Source organism: Brugia malayi (genome assembly GCF_000002995.4).
Source record: "Brugia malayi strain FR3 genome assembly, contig: Bm_v4_ChrX_scaffold_001, whole genome shotgun sequence".
Lineage (NCBI taxonomy): Eukaryota > Metazoa > Nematoda > Chromadorea > Rhabditida > Onchocercidae > Brugia > Brugia malayi.
Window position 1 is genome coordinate 12100468 of NW_025062479.1, and position 24447 is coordinate 12124914.

General features: G+C 31.2%; 2 protein-coding genes across 3 annotated transcripts; both read left to right on the forward strand.

The window, feature by feature from the left end:
• Positions 1 to 691: 691 nt before the first annotated feature.
• Positions 692 to 5112, forward strand: Bma-cutl-28 (Uncharacterized protein; the record flags this gene model as incomplete). Its single annotated transcript, XM_043074565.1, has 16 exons — positions 692 to 760; positions 873 to 1023; positions 1107 to 1245; positions 1668 to 1813; positions 2030 to 2305; positions 2424 to 2596; positions 2803 to 2889; positions 3146 to 3246; positions 3411 to 3555; positions 3676 to 3758; positions 3838 to 3931; positions 4043 to 4140; positions 4232 to 4371; positions 4519 to 4589; positions 4701 to 4838; positions 5017 to 5112. The coding sequence occupies 16 exons, from the start codon at positions 692 to 694 to the stop codon at positions 5110 to 5112; spliced, it is 2007 nt and encodes a 668-aa protein (XP_042930499.1).
• A 14297-nt stretch (positions 5113 to 19409) lies between these two features.
• Bma-npr-11 (Uncharacterized protein) lies at positions 19410 to 23871 on the forward strand (the record flags this gene model as incomplete). Of its 2 annotated transcripts, XM_043074566.1 has the most annotated exons (7): positions 19410 to 19511; positions 21077 to 21262; positions 21576 to 21688; positions 21859 to 22057; positions 22238 to 22413; positions 22966 to 23217; positions 23694 to 23871. In XM_043074566.1, 7 exons carry the CDS (start codon positions 19410 to 19412, stop codon positions 23869 to 23871), a joined length of 1206 nt encoding a protein of 401 aa, XP_042930500.1. The 2 variants fall into 2 exon arrangements, with proteins under 2 accessions (XP_042930500.1, XP_042930501.1); XM_043074567.1 differs by lacking the exon at positions 19410 to 19511 and having other exon boundaries at positions 21137 to 21262.
• Between the last annotated feature and the right edge of the window lie 576 nt (positions 23872 to 24447).

Sequence of the window (24447 nt, forward strand, 5' to 3'; positions counted from 1 at the left end):
CAAAGTTCGATTCAGTTGACGGTACATCCTACTTTCTTCTGGTGTATTCTAATAAGTGATATTTATGTCACTGATAGAACATCTTTGAATTTGAATTTAGTTCAACAAACTGATCTTTATGTAGCGTAACTTTTAAGTAATTTCAATCACAGTGACAACTGAAAAGTATACATGAGTTAGAGCTTTGAATTTAAAATCTTTGAATTTATTTGGTCAATTTTTGATGTGTACAGGATTGTTTACATTATAGACAAAAAAAGATCAACAAGACTTGCGCTTTTTCATTTGATACATAATAAAGAAGGAGGAATTTGATGATTGCACGAAAGTGCAGTTCAGAGTAAACAAATCAGATGTGATCTACTTTTGGTAAATGAATTATGATGGAAATTGCATCATTTTTAAAGAAGCTAAAAGTTTCAAGAGAATTTGCTGGGAGTGGAAGATCAAAAAGACAAAAAAAAAAAAAAAATGTTTATTATTCAAAAATTTGTACCTTCAAGGAAGTAAATTGTGAAACTGATATGAAGCTGGTTTTTATTAGTACAGAAGTAAATATTTGGCAGTTGATTGCAATTTCTGGTTTTGTTTGGATTATGAACCAAATTGAATGAATTTTTATTGATGGCGTTAAAGAAGACTCATTTCATATTGTGCATTCATTACATACATTATCGAACGAAGCCACCTGATGGAGGGTGAAATAATCGGAAAATTGCAAACAAGCGCTTTTCAGGATTGTCTTCAACAGTGCTCCAAAGTATGTTATTCGGTCCGCTCTTTTTGAAAACAAAATTTTACTTCCATTGCTCGAAGATCATCTTCAAATTCAACGATATTCTATGACTTTAAAATTTGTTATTAAATTTTAGCAGAAGAAATGTACTGCAGTGAATTTCTTGTTAGGTGTCCAAGAGGATCCGGTATGCTTGTTTATCGATCGAACCAAAGAAGGAAATAAATCGGAAATGCCAATCCCAGAAAGTGTAATTTATAGTGCAGTATCTTTCTGCTTTAATCAAAGTAAATTATTGCATTTTACATTTAAACTGACAAAAAAATGAAATAATGAATTTAATCTTTATGTAATCTAATCTTTAATTAAGAGTTGTCGTCACAGTGTACTGATAGCACTACATGGTCATTCGAAAAATTTCCAAACAAGGATCTTATTGACGACAGGTTTGCAGAGAACGCTGAAGGAAAAATTTCGCTTGAGAAATGCTTGACCTCTTGTTTGAATGAGTTCGTCTTCTAAATTAAAATACTCGTTTGGTGTCAACTTATTTATAATTGTTGAAGAAGTAAACTGTTTTGGAATGAATAACATTCCTTCATCAATAAAAAATAGCTCCCATCAAGACTTTTTTTCGTTAAATATGAAGTGGACAGTTGTTCATTATGGTGTGGAATAAAAGCGTGAGACACTGACGGGCATATAGCTGTTGAGCCGAGATTCTCCCGCAAAATAGAATTAAGTGATTGAAAGCAGTGACAACCTGATTAAGGTGTATTATCCTCATTTTATTATCATTCAGAATGCTGCCGGATACGTCACGCAGTTCTGAACAGTGATGTAGTTGTCTGAAGTTTTTTGACTATAAAAACTACTTCTTACAAAAAGGCTACTGGCTATTTTAATCACTTTAACTTATACTAAATTTCAGGAAACAATGCAGGGCGGTCTTGTATAATGAAAAAGTGGCACAGTGCCGTTATTTGAATGTTTCAATTCAAAATGTTCACAGTGCAAAAAAATTCTTCAAACGTAGTGTGGGCGTAGATTTATATGAAAACAATTGTTTTCCGGAAAGTTCGAATTTGTTGTTTAACAGCTACATATTGTATTATGGCACGAAAATAATTACATATTATACCGATGGCGAAACGAATCTCTGCTTTAACATTACCTCAAATTTGACCTCTTTTAACAGTTTTATCAGAAATTTACGTTTGTCTTCATTACTTTAGTTTATACCTAACTCAGTATATTTTCTCTCTAATGGATTCAATATATTTTCTGTTTTAGATCTTATTATGAATATTGCACAGTGTCAGTTCATCCGAATGCAATCATCCGGTTTCACAGAAATTTTTGACGAGCGTATCGCGAATGTAAGTAGCGCCATTGAATGTGAGCAATTATGTCTTACGTGGGACAGTGGTAATTGTCGCTATTTTACATATCACAGAGGAACACACATGTGTTATCTGAGTCATACTTCGCCTCGAACATTAAACAAGAATCCTCTACAGAATTATGATTTAAATTTGTCATCTGGCGATCTAGAAGACTGCATACAGTGTCAGTTTCGATTTTGTTATAAATATGAAAATTCTGAAGTAGTTAAAACAACTGAGTAAATGATATTAATCACAAAGAAGATATGATCAGGAAACAATTTCTAAAATTTTCATTGCAGTCAAATTAAAGTGTAAACCAGATCGGATGCAAATACATGGTGCATCATTAAAGATGTTTTCTGGAACACTTATGACGAAAAACAACAAAATAGTTTCTTGCGAAAAAAGATTCTTTCATGTATACGAATTCGATGCTGAGATTTTGTATAATGAATGCGGAATGCAAAAAGCTGTTCGTTTTTATTATTGTTTAGAATTTCTTTCAAATCGCAATATTTTAATTTTGAAATTCTTTTTCCAAAGTCTTTTTTTAAGTTTTGCTACGTCTTTTCTACTCATTTTCAATAATTTTTCTCTTAGAAAAAGAAAAAAATAAATGAATTAATAAGAAAATAAAAGGAATGAAAGAATAAACAGCATTACTATGATTACTTTCAGCTTTTTCCTTATTTAACTTTTTCAAATTTGGTAATGTTAAAGGAAGGTAGCACTGAACTCATTACTGTCAAGGACAAATTGTTAAAGGTCAGCCAAGCAATATTAACTTTGCAATAATAAAGTTCAATTAACAGCACCTATCCAACATTTTCCACTTTTCCGTTAGTCCATGTGAAAATTTTTCTTACAGTTATAAATTTTCATCAATTCCGAATAAAGATTTTACAACATCAGTAATCTCATCTTAGATTTTAGAAGCATACAAAAATATTTGGACTACCTTTGTTGGTAATATAATCTTTTTTCAGTAATATATTTTTGATAATATGGGCTTCATTTTTAGGTTGTTTGCCGCATACATAATGATTTAGAGATTCCACCGGTTGACCAACATTTGTCATTTCATCTTCGAAATGAAGATGGGAATATTACAAAACAGATATTGTAAATTCACTTCATTTATTTATTACTTACTAAATTATTTGGTTCTGAATTTAACATTCACCCAAGTTTTATCGATTTTTAATTTGCGTCGTTCAAATATTAATGAATTTCTCTTGGTAATTCTATTGTTTGGAGAAAAAAAAAATATATGTGCCAATTTACAGAGCGAAGAATATACAAATATCACCGCAGTTACGGAGTTATGTGACTCAACCCCGATACACAATGGAAGTGATGGATGCAAACAGAAATCCGGCAGAAGTGGTACAGATCGGTGATGAAGGCTATCTTTTACTAACATTACATGATGTATTCATTTATTTCTGGCCTACATGGAATTACATCTTTAAATGTTGCATAATCTTAATTTATGCGGATACTTCCACGTTTCAATTGAAGATTTCATTATTTTATTACCCATCGTTTTAGAAGCCAATCAAATTTTCGATAATTGATTTATTTGCTCGTGACACGCAAAGTGACAGAACTTTTACAATCATCGATTCTGATGGGTTAGAAGATTTTTCAACTTTGCTAAAATTATATTTTTTTCGGTCACGCTCGTGTCATTAATTTTATTTTTCCTTGCAGCTGCGCTGTTCCAAATGGAATGCTCAAAAACACTGATAGAATTGATAAGAATCATTTGCAGTTAACCCTCGTCTTTAATGGTTTCTCGGATGAGGTGATATTATCTGCCCAAGAATTCGTATATTTAAAAGTTTTGCAAGATTGTGTCAAATTTTTAAATTTTTGGCGAGTTTTGGTATTTGTTTTGCACTGTTAATATGTTTAGGCCGATATTATCTATGAAGCTTATGCTATACCTTGCGACGAATTTTGTGGTCCAAATAGTTGCAACAAAATGAATTCCATAAAAAATCAACAAACAAAGTATAACATTTGTAAATATTGTTGTAGGAATATTTTAGATATATTGATTTTGCTCCAAATAATTTCTAGTATTCTGAAGTTTTGATTACAGAATTAAAAGTAGAGTAAGGAAGAGGCGATCAGTGACGACACAGTCTGAATCACGACTCTTTGAACTTTCTGGAGATATATACGCTGTAAAATCATCAAATAAGCTCAAGCTTAGAAAGAAGTCATGGAAAATAGAAACAGGTACGACTCCTCAGTAGCTCAGATTACAATCGTCAAACTTCATATTTAATCTGACATGTTGCATCCTTACCCTCAAAATGATTTGCACTCGGTTTTATTTTTGTTAGTTTTTAAAAATTTATTCGATTATTTGAGCAAATTTTCTAGAAAGTAATGATATACGACCAAAGTCAGTCGTAACGCTTTACGAACAATCGTTAACAGACGTCAGTGATAGCGTAAGTTCAAATATGACAAATTGTTGCTAGTGTTAAGAAGTAGCAGAATATTGAGCTTAATTTTTCACTTTATTTTTAAAATTATCTGTTTACCTTTGACCCTCACTGTAGGCAGAAGGAAAGTCTACCACAGTAAATCAACTGGTATGTATTACTGAAGATGTAAAGTGTTTAATAGTTTTTTTGGCACTATGTCTGCAGGCCTTAGTGTTGGTTGCTATCATTGCTGTAACATACACTACCATTCAGGTACTATTCTTGATTGGAGTAGGTCAAATTTCTCTCTTGACTTTTTCTCTTTTTTTTGAAGAATCCTTCTTTAACACTTGGGAATGAAAAAAAATGAGTTTCACTGGATTGATGAATATAATAAGCGAATACATTAAATTAAGTGGATGAACATATTAAATTGTATTTAAATTAATAGCACTGGATGCGACAACAAAAGAACCCAGAAATTGTCGGACTAAGTCGAAATATCGACAATAAACAAGAGACGATCAGAAGACTGTCGAGAAGTTGAAATTTATAGTAACTGATGTTTGTTGCATTCTAAGGTGAGCTGAACAGTTATGCTGAATTGAGTAATCATTGAATAATTCTCCTTTCAGCTATTGTTGTGCTATTTGCTTCTGCAGAATGCCGTTTAAAACTGTTGTGAGGCAAGCGAATTCGCAGAAGTATTGTTAGAAACTCGACTTTTTGTTATTAATCAGTAACAAAATGATATTTTATTGTGTCGAAGTAATAGAGGAAAGGCTTATCGGTAGTGTAATACGAATAGAAGCTAAGAGAGGAAACTGTACAGCATAACATATTCGTCGTGCTGCATGAAAGAGAGCTCATAGTAATGCTTTACAGGTAAATGGAGTCGGTACACTTAGCTTTATCCAATTGCTGTTTGCTTGTTTTTACTCAGTGTCAGACTTATGATTTATGCATCCACTCCACGTCATCTTAAATTTGATGCACACAACTTGGACTTTTTGGCTTAACAGTAATGAATAAATATTAAACGTTTTTTCTAATTTCAATATATATAATCAGAAATCTGGACCTTACTATGGTAACACCATTCTCGATCACTTATGTGAATTTCTATGGCATAACATCAGGCAGTGTGCATGAACAATTTTGACATTGCAGCACTGAAATTTGACCTAGTTTTGTTAAATTAGTATTAAAAATTAATAAATTTAACTCGTTATCTCATAGTTATCGATTAATCTGTCATAAAACTGGGACTGGATGATGTATTGCCAAGTCTTCACATTACTTATCGCACTAATATGGAAGGATAAGGAAATGTGAGAATTTCGCAGCTTTCAAAGCTTTAGGAGCATTTCCAGGTGTTCAGTGCCTGAGGTATATGACGAAAACAGTATAAGCCTAATTAATTTCGATTACATGAGTTCATTGAACAACTAATAAAGTAAACTATTTCTAAGGTTTTGTGCGTCGTTGTGGGAAATGAAACCTGAAGGTATACCTTATGATAGTCAATCCAGAAACCATCAACTGTCATTTTTCTTCTATTCACGTGGGGCTTGTCATAATAGCATTTTGTATGCAAACTTTCCCAATAAACAAAATAAGCAAATTGTGAAATAATATCTGACAACGAGAACTGTTAATGCAAACAGTGATATGATGATGTCATATCAAAAAACTACCTTACTTTCAATATTTAGAAATTAATAATTTTTTAAAAAACAAACCTAGCAAGTAATCCTTGTCAGAAAAAATGTTCCTTTATTTTCAATTAAATGTGCCATATAATCTTCCGTTCTCATATTATTACCATATATTTAGTGCATCTGCATCGTTTAAGGCATACCAATGATTAATGATCATGATTAAACCAATGATTAATGATCATGACTAAAAAGGTAGCCAAAGAATTTTAGACACTGGAGTGATGGCATGTCGATTAGATAAGATGATAATATGATGGTTGTACAGTGGCAAGGAAAAGGCGAAGGCTAATAATCAAGATATGATCTCAGTAGGTTAGCTGAAAGGGAAATGTTTAACGAGTGATCCTCTTCCGGCAGATTAGCCGTAATCGTATCTGGTCTATTGTGAAATTTGTGCAAATTCCCATTATACACCTAACCTCTTGTTCCATTGGGATTCGTGACATATCAAAGCTTTTGATTGCCTCGTTATAAGCGAACTAATAATATTCACATCATTTAAGACTCAGTTTAAATTCCACATCAGAGAATCCTTTAAATGTCAAACACTTCATCATCGATTTTAAAGCATATGGAATGATATTCTACATAAATTCGACAAGTGCCGTTAGTTAGCTTGTGTCGTAAAAAACAATACATTTAAATTACATTCAAATTCTAATACTTTTTGCCAGATGTCTGATAAGTCAATCACCAAATAATTCCGCATTTGTGACTAATCTATGTCTAGATCATTTAAGCCATTATGCTAATTCCTTTTTCTCACACAGTAAAAAACCCCTTGTTAGTAATCTTTGTTTCATATCAGTCAAATGTCCTCTGCCGGATATCCGGTTGTCAATTCAGTTCTGTACATAAACTAACCAACCATCCTCCATTACGGTTATTCATTCTACATTTTGGGGTGATTTTTGATATTATTTCAGTGTTTTTATAATTGTATTATATCTTTCGTTACGCGTTGTTATAATGTTGATTTGTTGGTTTAATTACCCAAATTTGAGGCAAAATAAAATATCTGGCAGTCAATACATTCCACGACAGCTTAGAGTTTGCTTTTTTTAAATAAGATTTCCCAAAGTTTCGAGACAAAATTAAATTTCCAATTTTATTTCAGAAGAAGTGTGCCAAATCTCTTGATCACCTTACATCGATTTTGAAATATGTAAGAGAAATAAAAGCAAATTTAGCAACAAATATGAACGAAAATATAAAATATTTAAACAAATTTTAAATAAAACAAAAGTTACTGCAAAAAAAAAAAAGAGTTTTAATACTATTTGTTTCCAATCCGTGATAATAATTGTGAAAAAAATAGTAATTTTTGAATAATGAAGATTATTGTATTACAGATAATTACACCACCACTGAGAATTCCAGAACCGAATCATGGCAAACAACAGTTCAAGACAGAAGAGAGAACAGGAAAAGGCACTGAGGCACTGCTTGTTTCATTTTGCATCCAATTTGCTGCAACCTATTTTTTAGTCTTTTGTAACCTGTTTGATCTGTCCTAGATATGTTTGGTATCGCCTAAACACAGCCTCTGCTGTCAACCCTTCGCAACTATGAATTTGCAGATCATTTCGCATTATCGATAGTCATTATGTCGTTGAACTTGCTTGAGGCGTTCTTGAAGTATTGAACGAAAGTTGTCGACAAGATTTTAATTTCGTTTCTCACTATTTTTTCCCCACAAAATCTAACATATCAATCAAAATAAGCATTAGTAATGTAAATCTTCTCATAATCTTTGCTGTCATAAGTTTTTTCGCATTCTTTTCCATTTTTTGTAACAGTTCAAGTTAATAAAGATTTTCTGTCTTCCTGTAGGATTAATTTCTCGATTTTTGGGGTTTTCGAGTTCATATTTTTGAAGATTTGCATTATCGAAGGAGAAATGATAATTGTATTATCATATAATATATGAAAAAAAAGTAAGCGACTAATTTTATGGAATGAAATAACTTATTTTTATTCTTACACCCTTTTTGTTTTTTTTTTTCTTTTAATGAAATATTTCTGAAAAGTTAATTTCTATTTTCAGTTTGCTTTAAAAAAATGGAATTTGTGAAGACCATCTCCTGCCAGGTTTGCCTATCGATTTTCTGCATTGCATTCATCATCTCCCTATTCCTTTTATAACCTAAGGCTCTTTCTTCAATGGTATTTGAGAACTTTGGTGCAATACTTGCAATTAAAACCGACATATGGTGGTTCTTTATCTGGTTGTTTTTGAAGTATATGAACACTGTCGGTGCATACTTTCTAGTTTTTGAGAAGGTAAATATTACATAAGTATTCCATGCATTACTTATATCCTGAAGTAACTTATTTGGTCTTTAGAAATACAGAATAATTAACAATGAAAAGTGTGTTTGGTAAAATCGATATTTTAGTCTTCAATGCCATCAAGAGATTCTAGATTAATTCGTTAATACATTAACTATTACTGTATATCACATATTTAGCAGATAGGATTTTGACTGAATCATTCGACTAATTTTTGATTTGTTTCTTGCCATTCAACTTCACTACTTAATTATCTTGCTGGAAGCCGTTAATATTCACCTCTATTCCACCCTTTGTCGTCCCTAATTTCCTATAACATTTCGGAAAACGAATCCTCAGATAATTTACAGGAGTAGAAAGCCAAGGAGTAGCTAGCATGTCCTGTATTACGAAAACATTTTTGGACGGAACAGACTTATCTGCTCTGTGCGTGTCAACTAGTATCGATCTTTTCATGATTTCACTGATTTCATTCCATTAACATAAGTTAGTTTGGTCGCGATAGGTAGAATAAATGCAGCATGAAGCTCCTCAGATTAGTAATTAATAGAAGTATTTTCAACGACTGAAATACAGTCACTAATGGAGCCATATGAATAACCTGAATTCCTTATTATTTAGCAAACTATTTGGAATATTAAAAGTATGTCGTAATTTCATTTATGAATTGTGCTAATAGGGAATTTAAATTTAGCCTGCTGGACAAAAGACAAAAGAATAATGCATTGGAGTAATCATGATAATCATAATCTACATTGATTATTTTTTGAACTATATCATTCCTCGTTGGAATTTGCTCTTTTCTAATGAGTTTGATTGTCGCTCTTGCTTACTGTATTCACTAAAGGTCTAATGGAAGTCCGATATCATTCCTTAGCTCAGTTCATCTACACGTACCCGTCTCATACCTTAAACATACATAACTGTCTTTGTTTCCTGCGAGAATTCTATTGTTAAGAAAAATTTTAGGAATTAGCACATATCTTGACAGAATTGTCCCTTTCTTTCCTTCCTTTCTAATTTATTTCTTGTTAGCTCCAAATGAATCTACTAATTATTAAAATTTCCTTAAACAACATTTCTTGTGTTGAAGGGAAAAAAGCGGAGGGCGTATTCAATCGTCGGATTGGAATTGCATAGATTGCTTCTTTATTCAAAGAATATTGAACACAAGGAAATATTAATATTATTTAAGGAATATTGAATATTTGCAACGATCTCAAGCGACGATATTTGCGCATGATGAACAATGAAATTTGAGCATAAAGGTTACATATATCACATTGAAAGGAAAGAAAGGCAGCTGCTAAGATCGTGAAAACACGTCCCTGACAGGATCTTCACTGTGAGCTCTCATCAAATAACAAGATATCATTTTCAGTTCAGCTAAAAAAAAGTGTTAACATTCAAACTGTGACATATATATCAGTTGTCATCATTGTCAGAAATGAGATGGCTTGAAGGAACTGGGAAATGTGTGGTGACATTACACATTCAAACAACCACTTTTTATTACAGTCCAAGATTTTACTGCAGTTCATAAATTGTGACTCAAAATTCATTTGCGTGTGCTTAGTTTTGAGAAATTGTTTGGAATTTATCTGAAAGCGACATATAATAATATCATTATTGAATGAAAAATCTTCCAGAACAAAGTCGGAACCTGATTTGTAATGTTTCAAGTCCAAGAATTAATCTATAATTGACTTTTATGCAAGCTTTTTAAACTTAGCTGTAAGAATCGTCTTCTTTACACCGTTGTGCTGATGAATTGAAAGCAACTAGGAATGCTTCGATCAATGTTTCTGAACTAATTCAAACATATTGGCGTAGCAATGATAGTTAAGCAAACTGTGCATAGCTATTCTTTAATTTCGTTATGGATGTGAAAGGGAAGATAAGAGGAACAGCCGCATCAAAAGAAATGTTTTCGAAATCAACTCGAACATTTCAATGACCGCAGTGGTTCAGCCGTTTTATCCTGTCTTCGCTTTCAATTTCTTCTGATTCTTTTTTAAGCACTGTTTCAAAAGTGGCTTTTGAAATTTGAAAATCGTTTTGAATTAAATAATTTATACAATTCATAAAACTTTTCATTTTTTTGCACCCTCCAAGTATATATTACAAATCGTCGTTTAATTTTTGTTAAATTTCACGACACAGATTTTTAAAACGGCAAATATTTTAAAATACAAAATGCATTAATATTGCTGAGTGGCTACAAGATATATGTCTGAACAATTAAGTTCACTTTTTTCGTTATTCATTAGTTTGTTAGGACTTTTTTGTACGGTTCTAATTTTCCAATAAAATAAACCTTTTTCAAAATGAATTTCGAAAGAATAACACAGCATATGTTAATTCAAATGAAATCTCTATCGAAGAATATATGATTTGATTATTGGTTTTGTAAAATTTTATGCTAGTTGAGAGATTAAACTAAACGATCTGATCGCTGGCTGAAACGAATGTGTGCCGTATTTAATTGGTGTTATCATCAGGAAATACGTCACAATAATAGGTAATCCCACAAAAAGTGATAACTATTTTTTATGAAAATAAGAATACGGAATGTTTTTAATTTCATCACCTCTATCTTTTATATTTTTTTTTGATAAATTCAAAGATGTAAAAAATACCAGCGAACTGGAAACTTTATACTGTTAATGGGAAGAGGAGATTTTGTTTTGCATGCAAAATCACTGCATATCGATTTCTTTTTTTCGGCAAACATAAATTAAATTCCAAGTCTAACATTTTTAAGCATGCATTCATGCGTTCTATCCTTATCCTTTTGCTTTACTTTCCAAAACTGATGAGGAGGCTGGAAAGCAGAAGGAATGATCATGCAGTCAAATTTCATTGAATTCTACTTTTGGACCTTGAGATGATTCTGTTACTTCACTAAGACGAATTAAACTGACTATTATAGGTGCAGCTCTTTTGCACTTCGTAAACAGTGAAACCAATGACAATTTTTGCGATTATATACTTATGAAGTGAAAGATTCTTATCACTTCGAATGATTTGACAGGTAGTTTTTACACATATATTAATCATTTCTGCTTAATCAAGTCACAGATTAAAGTGACTGTCAACTAGCTGTTTAATTGCTACTATTGAAGCTTCCACGTCCATCAGCATCTTGCTATCATCAAATTGGTTAGTATTCGGTTTAAATTTTGTGACGAATTGTTTATGAAATTGAAAACTGAATAATACGTCATCTGTAAATAAGTGAACAGTTATGAATAGCTGTGCACCTTTGCTACATGCTGCAATTATCCAGTGCAGAGGCACTTTAAAGCAAAGAATGAGAAGTTTTTCCTAATCCAGCTGGGCATTTATGCACCATTTGTTATTACGCATCCCCCGGTGTACTATTACTCATTGTTACATAGATGATACATGTGTCTCGTCAATTAGTTATTTTCCATTGTTCCGTTACGATTCATTACTTTCATTAACTCTCATTTTAGTCGGGTGTTAGCTATTTTTGCATTTTGGGGCCATTTTCTGAACTGTCTTTTTCTGCAGCAACTTTTCTTACTTTAAAGAGCTTGAAGAAGTAGCAGGTGAAATTGAGCGATCACTTAATTAGTAAGTTGTAGATTGAAATGAATAACTGTAAGCAGTGTCCAGATGATTTATATAACTTTTGACTGCTTAAAATATTTTCGAAGAACCGCTCCTAAAATACTTTGATGAAATCTTTTGATCTGCTATTTAATGGCTGATATTTAACTGATAAAAGCTGTGAGGTGACAGATAAGTGATATAACTTGTTCTAGGTTTTAAAGATCCAAATTAGTACTGTATAATAAATTATATTATATGTGGCATATAAATTATCCGTTAGATCAAATGTTTCAATATGTATACAAATAGAATATGCTTTTTTTTTTTTTTTTTTAAATGATGAAGGGAAATGTTTTTTATTTTCGAGCAAAAATATGTTGGCATTTTAAGCTAACTTTTTTCTTTTTTAGATTAATAGGTGTTGAAATATAAATATAATTCATCTATGGGCAATTCAGTCAGCTAGCTGCTAGCTGTTTAAAACAGAAGAACAAAAACAAACTTTTTGAAATGCTTAAGCTTTTTTCCCATAACAACGCATAATATCTATATTACAACCTTCACATTTTATGGTAATTAGTTTCACCCTACCTTTGTATTAAGCTATAATAAACAATTCGAGAAAGAGTTGCCTTATAAGTTGCAGATCTCGAAAATATTTCAACAAGCATAACATTTTTATTTAATCCTAAAATCTGGTTTTTTGATGACTTATGAAGAGGAAAATAAGTAACTGTTATCAGTACCGGTTATATCGACTTAGCTTCATGCTAAGGATTACATCTCTCTGAATAGAACCAATTACATTAAAATCAAAATAACACAGTGGCTAAAAAGTCAATCTGCTCAATATATTTTGATAACATAATTTTATTCACAATACTTTTTTTTGAAAAAATAAATTGTCAATATTTCCTTAGAGCAAGAAAAGTGGTTCAAAATTTTCAAAAAATTAACTAAAAACTGATAATAGATGGTAATAATTCGATAGTAAGCTTTTAGCATAACTATAAAAAGCTTTTTTTTGAAGAATTTGACAATAAAATTACTTCACATAAATGAACTTATATTAAATTTGTTTTCACACAAACTAGTTTCTTTACGGATTAAATGCGGTTGAAAATTTCATTAACAATTCATTTTTTCTCGTTGGAAAAAAAAGTTTTCTTTTCTTAAAATAGAGTTCAAAAACATTCCACATGTGCATGATAAATAAAACAAAATCGCACACATTGTTAGTAATCAGTCACAACCAAAATATCAGATAGTAATAAATAATTGGTGTAGTGAATGTTTAAATTTGAAGTTTCTGCAACAATCATCTGGAATATCAATGTATTGCTGGATGTTAATCTTTGATAATATTGCAGTCTCATTATACGTTTCCTCCTTGCTACCTTACTTATCGGTTAAATGTTATTTTGTGCTTTTAATCTCATATCTATCGTCATATCTACCTGATATCAATTTTCTCTTTATTTAAATGAATGGCAAAAGGAAGCATTTCATCGTGAATTCAATTATCAAATTTACTCAGATGTGCGGATATCAATAGATTCATGGAAAAATGCTTCTTACCTACCCACACATATTTATATATAAATTGCCATAAGATGAATGACTCGTTTACCTATCTACTTTGCTTACGAACAAAAACTTCCAACTTTACATGAAAGAGCTGAGAATTTGAAATTATACGACTAGGCAGTCGTGTTCATGGAACTAGAAGTGGAAAGAAAAATATAATAGTCAGCTCCATTTCCACTTTTTAGAAAAAGTTATACTCAGTTTTTCTGGTTCTCTCCCCATGAGAGTATATATACATATATAATGATAATAGTAATAATAATAAATTTAGACTAAAGGAATGATAAAATTGCTAGACTTTTAGCTGAAAAAACTTAAAGAGTTATTTAATATGCATGCCTGTCTTGAAACAACTCTACTGTATAAGTTTCTGGATAAAACTGCATAAGCTTTTTGATTTATCTGTTTTCAGAACTGCCTTATTGCTGACTACATTTATTTAAGTCTTGTTTTTGCGCTTTACTAGCATTATTTCCTCTTTAAACCGGAATTGAAAAATCTTTTTAAGTCAATAATTCAAAAGCGATGATATTGGATGAACTTTATCATTCATTTATGTCAAAATATCAGATAAATCTTTCAAACTCATTTACTTGACATATCTAAAGATAGGATTCTCAAAATCCAAAAGCTCTATATTACCTAGTTTCCAATCCTTCAACCGGATGATTTTTTTTTCTGAAGAAAGAAAGAGGATCTTATAGTGGTTTTTCTTAAGATACTCTAAAAAAATGATGTACGAACAATTATGACAACGACACCGTTCATTTGAATTATTCCTGACTTCAACTTTGTTCTCAATGGAATTTAAAAGTTATGTAATAGTTTGTGTCATTTTAAATGTCGTAAAAACCAGAGAAAATTTAATTCTTCTTTTTAGTCAGGCATAAAATTTGTAATTTCTTTTGTGAGCCGCAAAAAATTCTTCGTTTTTTTCAAACTCATTTACTTTATATTGCAGGCTGTTCGCATACCACTGATCATATCTAGAGATCAGGTGAATTCTTACAATATTGTGGTTTGAAATATTATCAGCTTCAGCTGATAAAGCAAATATTAATTTAAAGAATTAAAAAACCGATATATTGAGAAAGTGGAAAAGGAAAGTCATTCTGAAGAAAAGCCTAGAGAAAAGAAAAAAAGAAAAAATGTTCATTTAACAGTAAACTTTCTCTGCCAACTCTAATCTACATACAAGTTACAGTGCAATGCAGAAGTTTGAAATTAAAAGATCTAACGCTAATACTTATATGCATGCAAATCCTCGCATCGCTTTCCTTTCGTGCAACTCATTGCAAAACATTTTCGACAAGCTTCCCTGCATGTATCAGTGATCCTACGGATGTAATCAGCAACATAAATTTTCTCTCTTCTAAATAAGCGTTCAATTTAACTTTTCCATTCACATTCCTTACATCCTTCATGCACTGCGTTGATTAAGCGTTGCGTGTTACACTTCTTACTATGTGATATTGGGCATTTATTTGCTAGCTATATTTCTGAGTGAAATGAAAAAGAATTTGCTATCAATGGAGAAAAATACTGCAACACTTTCCCTTTGCTATTTTTGATTAGATATACTTGGTCTACAATTGTTTTCTCTCTTCTTAAAAAAAAAAAAAACAAACAAACAATAGACTTATCAATTTATTAAGCAGAATGTTTTGTCAATTAAAAAATTTGACTTTCTGGTTAATTCGTTTTTCTTCAAAAATAATGAACATTTGTGCATGGTAAGAACTTAACTTCGGAAGGAGGGATAGCGAGAAGCATTGAGTAAGTCATAAAAAAATTTGCCCACATAAAAAAAATGTGCTAATGATGTTCGAACTAATCTGAATTTAATCTGAATTGAATTTAATTTCGGTACTATCTTTGTTTCATTTGAAAATAGTGATTAATCTTAGACTAATTAATGATTCAGCAAGATGCTTGGCAAAAATCCTAAATTACTATTTTTTTTTCTTGAATCTTACCATAAATTTCTTCACTGGTTTACCGGATACTTTATTGTAACTCAACAAAATTTCGTTTTGAAAAGATAAACTTCACAACAGCTTTAACTTTACTTTCTCCAGTTTACCAAGCTTACAACAGAAAATGTTTGCATGATAATTGTTTTGTTTTTTTTTTTTTTTTTTTGCTATTGTTTTTTAATTCGAACTCATGGAAAGAGCTCTTTTTAGTTATTTTTATAATAAATATTTGAGAGGACTTCGAGGTCCTTCCACTAATTACATCAGACCAGATGATAATTTAGCTAAACGACCTGCAAATATTAGCCATTAAAAATGTTAAGTACATGATAACGAATCAAATGTTTAAAGCATAATTAGCATTCGGATTAAAATAGAAGATTATACAAAGTTGCTGTTTGGAGTTTAATTCCTGCTTGCGAGACTTAATTATGTGGAAGTTATAAATAGATTAACATGTGCGTGAGGCTTCCATATCAATGATACCTTCAATAATCTCGAAATGCTGTTTTATTATAGGAAAAATTCCGAACTTCATCAATTTTCAATCAAAAGTAAGCTTATTTAGGTTTGTTTTTTGAATAAAAATTTCACATTTCAATATCTACAGTTGTTGTGGGAAAAAATGGAGTATTCTAGCAAAACAACTTTCTATTTAATTCATTATATGAAGTATCCACTCCATTCCAAGCATAAAATAACCCCACTTGCTTAGATAAGTGAAAAAGTTTCAAAATAACAAGTAAGCAGGAATAATATTCGAGAAACTTAAATGTTTTTTTGCAGCACGGTTAATATAAAAGAGAGAAATTAGACTTCAATAATCGCATTAGCTGTTTAAGATCGATGAATGAAATCATTTTCGAAATTTTTTTTTTATGATAGAAATAGTTCAATAGCTACTAATGTAATTTTCTTTTTTGGTTTCAAACAGATACGTTGTCACAGTGTATTATCACCTGATAGATGTTAGTGCTGTTTTGATTAATACCGTAATAATCTGCCTTCATTATTATTCCGAAATGGAAACGTACTTTATCATTCTGGTCCAAATGGTTAGGGTTATTAGCTGCCTTCCTCCGACTTACATTGGCACTTCGTTCTTCAGATAAATTAACACTTTTGAATTTAGCACTAAAATAGAAGATGGGCGTATTATAGATCCTTAAATTGTTTAATAACTCAGATTCAAGGCATTGTTTGTGTTTGTTGCCTTATATGATTCATAGTCTATCTCTCTCTTTCTTCTTTCTCCCTGATGTTCCCCTATTACACTTTTTATCTCATTGTTTTATAAAAAAAGGAATGAGAATAGAAAATGATGATGTTTTGAAATAAAAATATAAACAAAATGAGTTTGGCTAGTAATGAACTGTTTTACCGACACTGTCCAAATTTCTCAAAAGATAGTGTAAATGGCTATTTGTGTGCGTTTGTTTTTGCATGTGTTTTTTTTTTTCTCATTGTTTTATTTCATTTACTCGTTTTTAGGTTTTCAAAAATAAACAAATCGAATTGTTCAGTTTAAGAAATTAGAGTCACAGAAAATAACTAATTTATTGTACAAGATAATCAGATTAGATACAAGATGACAATTAATTCGATAGCCTAAATTGTTTTGATCTAATCTACAATATTTCGCTAACTGTTAATGAACTATTGAAAAGAAGAGGTCTTCTGTTTTACTATTACTTTTTGCCTCAAGAAATTTTTTTTAGGTGCTTGTAGTGAATACTATATTAAAACGAATAAAAATAAGTTACATTTGGTTGTTGAAATTCAATGTCTGTATGAAATGCAATTGCAGTAACGAGTCTGCTAGGAGATTCATTACAAAATGTCGACAAGCATACAGTTTCACATTTCAATCAGTAAGTAATTCTGATAGAATCTTGCACCGGCTATCATCAGTAAGCAAGTTCACTTTACCCTTCTTATTTTAATTCTCCTGGGGATGCATTATCCAGCGTTTTCATAAGGTAATGCGACAACTGGAGTGAAGCATCTGACACGGTGTAGAACTGCGATAGAAATCCTTTGGGTAGAGGTGGCCAGTTGCGCTTGAATTTCTCAGTCATGATAATATTATTATTGGAAATGTTGTCGTAGAACTAGGATGAAGAGCACTGGGATACGAAGATAATGGCGAATGATGGCAATGGATCTCAATTAAGCAACATTTGCTTGAAATAAATAGGAAATTTATTTGCAAATACTTCAAGATCTTGAATGTTCTTACTATCACTTTTGCACTGCTTGCAAAATTTAAGAAGCGCAAAAGTGTTTTCCATATTTCTTTTTACTTTTCATAACAATAGTTCTTATCATTAATGAAACATTTTTAATCTAATATCTAGTTACATTGATAATGTAAAATTTGTTTAAGTTATTTGGAGATAATATAATTTATCTGTGAACTGATATGAACATTATAAGAAATCAGTGCTATCCTAGCAATCTCTCTATTAATGAGGTGTATTTGATCGGTTTGTTAGCATAAAAATAAGATTGCTAAATTAGCAAAGAGATCAATTCCAGAATGAGTTTATTTAATGCTCAAATCAATTATTATGCTTTCATAATTACTTACAATTATTGATCTCTCGTCATTTCGTCATGAACTGTCATCTTACTCTGCATAATTTATTCTACTGCGATGAATAAAAAAACATTAATATGATATACATCTGAATATAAAGCAATATAGAATGCTTTTCTTTTTCCATTTTGAACTTCACGACATTTCCAGATTAGTTTCATTCCCTCCGGAATGCGCCCTGCTTTACCTTCTCTATAAATACTTTTGCCCGATAACTTTGCTATTGTCTTTAAGCTCCTCTTTTGTATTTAAAGTTATACATCCGTTATCTTTCATCCTCATTCAATTATTCCATTTAAACAATATCATTTTACATTTCTCTTAAGACTTTTTTTTGGCAATAGCAAAGTCTTTTTTTTTGCTTCAAATGATTCCCAATCTCTAAATATATTTACTTTATTTTCCCAGAACATGAGTTCTTCAAAAATGCGCCTCTCCACCTTTCTTCAAATCCTCCTGAGGCGGAAATGTCTCCACAAGCTCATTGTTCCGCACAACTGCGATAGCAGTATCGGTATTAATATATTTTGTTCTACTACATTCTTCCAATCTGTGGTAGTCATATCTTATGCTTTTGACTGCTTCGTTAATTAGCTTCAGATTAAAATTTGGAATAGTCGATACACTAAATCACACTTATAAATTTAAAACTGAAGTTTAATACTTATTAGACAAAATCACCAATAATTCTTAGAAATTTCTTGTTGGACGGTATGGGACACAGTCAGTGATTGCAATTTAAAATTCACCGCTGTTTAGTGAAAGAAAGGTCATAAACATTGATAAATCTATCACATTAATACCACATCAATCACATAAACATTACAATATATCACATAGTTCTTATGAAAAAGACTAAAAGTTAAGCATTAACCTGTCATTGATTAAAATTACATAAAGTCTCTCACTGGTTTTTTTTTAACTTTCCAGTCGTTTTCAGTAATTACTCCCGTTCCGTCTAATTTGCCTAGTGAATTTCCAAAATTTTAAATATTTACATAAGTCTGAAAATGTTAACTCACATGAATTTTTGAATGGTTTGAGTGAAATATATGTTCATCAGTTTATTTTACAGGTGTCAAGCGCCAGAATGAAGCATGACTGTGATGAATGGCGACAGATTTTTACCCGGATCGATTCTTATTTTAGGGATGACATGGTTCTTGAGGGTACAAACCATGCTTCCGCTCAGGTATTATCGGCATATCTAAATATCTAAATAAACGATTTTTTTACACCTAGGCGCTGTTATGTTATCGGTCTTTTATGCAGACCTTTTGCAAACTGTTACTCAAGGAAACCTTATCTTGGAGAGATAAGTCTCTTTGGCATATCACATGCAATTTTTTCTTATCCATCAAATCCGTAATAATATCTCTCTATCCTTTTTTAAATTTGGATTTATGGGAAAAGTTTCAACTAGTTATTTTTGCAAAAAATATTTGATAGTCTGGTATTCTTTTACCAATTAGATCAAATCAGATGATAATTTATCTGAAGGACTGTAAGTATTAGCCATGGAAAATGTCGAGTCCATCCGGTTGATAAAAAATCAAATGTTTAAGCTATAATTATCATGTGAATTTGTGTTTGATTATGCAAAGTTGCTGTTTGGAGATACAAAAATACAAGTATTGCAATTGAGATTGTTAGTTAAGCGTTATATTACTATTGCCGATGAATTGAGGTGTTTTTGTCTTGAGCTGGTCTCTTTTATAAATGGGTGTCTATGAAGAACCATCAAGTACAGACTTGAGGCTTTCTAAAATGTTGAAGAAATGCTTTAGTATTTTAGGAAAGCTGCTTCATTTTAATAATAATTGATCTTTCATGTAGGAGGCAAAGCACAAAAGCTTTCAAAATTCATTTTTTGTTTTAAAGTAAGGGAAGTTAATAGGAAAAAGTTACATATGTCACATAGTAGTTTGATGACACTTTAGTATTTCATTGAGCTCAACACCTAAAATTTCCCATAAATGACTAATAGTTAAGGAATGAAAATATTTTCTCAACTATTTCTAGTAATTCTTATGAATATTGCGAACAACATAATTGGTGTCACACGAATGAATCACTAGCGGCTGTAGAATAAAGTTGATTGTACGGTAGCGAAGTGGAAAGCATCTCTTTCGTTATTTTCACAGGAAGTTCCGTTTCAAGATTAAGCTAGTTGAACAATGTTTAATTGTTATTTTATATATGTAATGTACTATTCTTCAAAGCACATTACATATATAAAATAACCATTAAACTACATTCTTAAAATTCAACTATGTACTAATGTACTAAATATTGGCTTTGAAATTTGATGAAGCCATATTGCTAGTTGAGTTTCTTTTAAGACTGCTCAAAAAAAAACTTGAATGAGAAATCGCTGCCAGCAATGTAGTGGTAAAAAGGAATAAAGCCGACAACAGTAAAGATGTCAAGGATGAAAGTTTATAAAACTTCAGAAGTCCGATATTGCGATTTTAGAATTGTAGGAACTGAAGCGTTCTTCCCCCAGAGAATATTTAAATGCTATATCTCATGCGGTGCTTATTGTGAGGTTTGCCTTGTCATTTAAGTTAAAAATGGTATGCATACTTCACTTCAGAATTTCTAACCATACAGACAACAAGCATTAGCATTAATTTGAATGTAATTTAATATTTTGGCATTGCATATCGGTAGGAAAAAAAAACGCTGTTGTATTCTGTGGCTTAAAAGTACATAACTGATTGAAAAATGAATATCTGGAAGTACCTTATTTTGCAGCTTGGATGGTGCATCACAGCAGCTTATGTAGTTGTTATATTATTCGGAGCATTTGGAAATATGCTCACTATTATTGCTGTCCTTTACAACCCACAAATCAGGACAACAAGAAATTTTTTCATTCTTAACTTGGCTTTATCCGATTTTTTCATCTGCACTATCGCAGCTCCAATCACTTTTTATACAGTGAGAATAAATTTGCTTCATTCTCCTCATCTTCACTTTCATTATTTGCAAAAATGTTTTTGTCATTTCGATTTCGAAATACATTCTTGAAAGTCAGCTAATTCCTTTCGCAATTCAACACCTTGTTAAAAGTTGTGTTCTTGAATGGGAATAACTGGAAAAATGAAATGTGAGGCCAAAAAAAAAGTTTTATACAATTTAGATTACATGAATTTCATGCTGTTTACCTGCAAATTCCTAATTTATATTTCAGATTTTAATCTCCAGTATTGCATTCACATTAGATTGATGAAAGGAAAAATCGTTTTTCTAGGTATTGTATATATTCTGGCCATTTGGCTTAGCAATGTGCAAAATAACCGGTTCTTTACTTGGCTTTGGTATTTTTTTATCAACCTTTTCTATAGCAGCAATTGCTCTTGATCGGTAATTAGCTTTTTCAAATTTGAACAGTTGCTCAGTGGTACCTTAAGGAGGGTGTGGGAAGCAATTGTATTTGTAGCAACAGTATAATCCAGACGTAAATAGAAATGTTACCGAATTTCTTCGAAAAACCTAAAATCTTACCGCTGTTCACCATTAAAGTCGTTTTTAAGTTGCGTAGTAATTATATTTCCAACAAAACGAAAACGTCAACATAATTTGGCTCTATTATTATTTTTCCTGATATGGGTCATTTCAATCACATTAGCATTACCATTACTGATAACATCGGATTTGAATACAGTATTCGATGATGATAAATGTGGCATTTCCTTAAAAATCTGCCACGAGAAGAATGAAATTTGGAATTTGGTATGTTCTGTTGCCAATTTTATCTCTAATTATCACACAACTTTTGAATTTGCAAGTAATCGAAGAAAGAATGAGAAAAGTGAACATAAATAAATTCTCGAAACATATAAGATTTGTCATGAAATAGCCATCATAACACTTCAGTAGTTTGAGAATATACATCCGATGGAATAATTTTAGATGCCTATAAGTAAACGAGCATATACTTTGGCGGTATTGCTAACACAATATGCACTCCCATTGATATCAATTGTTTTTGCATATAGTACCATTGCCATGAAAATGCAAATTAGAATGAACAGTCGTCTTGCTTCTTCTACATTCACCACCAATGCTATTAATAACGAAAGGAGAAAGTGAGATTTCATATTCATTTATATCAAATATAAGGCAAGTGTTATTTTTCGTAATATTGGAATATAATATGACATTAGTTTAATCATTCAAGTTTTAAAATTGCTTTAAAGCCGATGGAATAATTGTAGATGTTTATAAATAAAGGAGCATATGCTTTGGCGGTAAATAGTCGTGTAACTTTTGCGTAACATGCCAAACAGAATAACATATTCAGCACTAGTTGAAACATTTCTAATGTCTTTATTCCGTTTGACTTCGCTCTATTCATGTTCATCTAAATTTGACGAATCAATTTATAACACTTTTATGACTTCCTTGAAGAATTCAGGAATATATCTTTTTCGTCGTAATGTTGCATAATAACGATTAAGCATCTAGAAATAAGTAGACTTATTGAAATCAGGTTATTAGTTATCGCTTCTAATATTTTTTAAGAAGGGAAAGTAAGCAAATTCAGTTTCACACTAAGGAATTAATTTGATGAAGTTAATGAATATGTCACAATACTTTTTTTTTTTTTGTTTTGAAATCAAATAAATAGGAATGTACAGATCGGTCGCAGGACGACAACGACGTACACACTTATTGCTTATATGCGTCGTGATTGTTTTTGCCGTCGCGTGGCTACCATTAAACGTCTTTCATGTACTTAATACATTTGGAATTGTCGAGTTTTCTGTGCCCTTATTTGCAATTTGCCATTTGATTGCAATGGGTTCCGCATGTTTAAATCCTGTCTCATACGCATTCTTCAATCAGAACTTCCGTCAACAGTTCATTATGTTCTACGAAGCAGCAATAAGGTAATAATTATACGGAATAGATGCATCAAGTGGTCATCAGTGATAAGCTTGTTACATGTAGTGACTATTCTTAAGGTAACTGTTACTTATGTTTTTCTTTTTTTCTTAAAATTTCACTTACATGTGTTTTTTTCTTATTGTTTTGAAAAGGGTAGCTGAAAATTTCAGAAGGTTTTCTGGGTGATATCAGCGCAATCAATAATAGCCATGAATTTTCATGCTAGGGAAATTAATTGGTGTCATACCACAAACGAAATAAGCTTTCTTGAACTGTATTCACTTAATTATACTTTGTAAATTTGAACCCAAACGTCAAAAAATCAATAATTCCATACATAACTTCTATATAATATTTAATTACAAGTTTTTTTCTTCATTCAAAAAATTTTCCTTTTTCGTGCAACATGCATTCATAATTCCATAACATTTGTGCTCTTTTAAGACAAATTGTTAATTACTAGATATGATAATTTCAGAAAGAATTTGCAAATATTCGGTTGGATAACGGCGGTAAGGAATATGCGTGATGGAGTGAAATACAGTCGATCAGCAAAATCTGTGATTACAACTTCGGCTATTAATGCACAGCTTGTAGGAAGAGGTGACAATGACGAGAAATCAGAGGAGGCAAAAATTGATTTGAATGACCATTAATAATAATAATAATACATCTTCTTTACCATATCTCAAGTTTTTATTCAAAAATTTGTCCTTGCTATCACGTCAACAATTTACCAGCAATATAACAGGCAACTTTTTTGCACTATCAAATAGCTCAGTTGTCTGCTCGATCACTTTCTTATGACTTCAAAACAAAATGAACTAAATTTGATTATCAGTTCTTAGCAGCATGCAAAAAAAAAAAAAAATTATACTTGGAAATTTCAGGGCATACTATCTTATAAGGTCTACCTCTAAAAATAATAATTAAGTAGACTATGCATCACTTTGGATAAGTTATTTGACATTGGAATAAATTTACTACTAAAATCACAAGTCTTCACCTCTCTATTTATAATTGCCCAATTGAAATTTTAACCCCCTATTGTCTTAAGTTGCAAGTTTGTAGCAATACGAACAGTAGAGCACTATTACATATTTGTTATTGTAACGGTGATGTAATGCCACGTCTATTTGCATAATCTAGGTATTTTTCTTTTTTACAATTTCCAAAGTGAGAAACAATTGTTGTGCAACAAACTTACAATGCTTTTTTTTTTTCTTAATTCA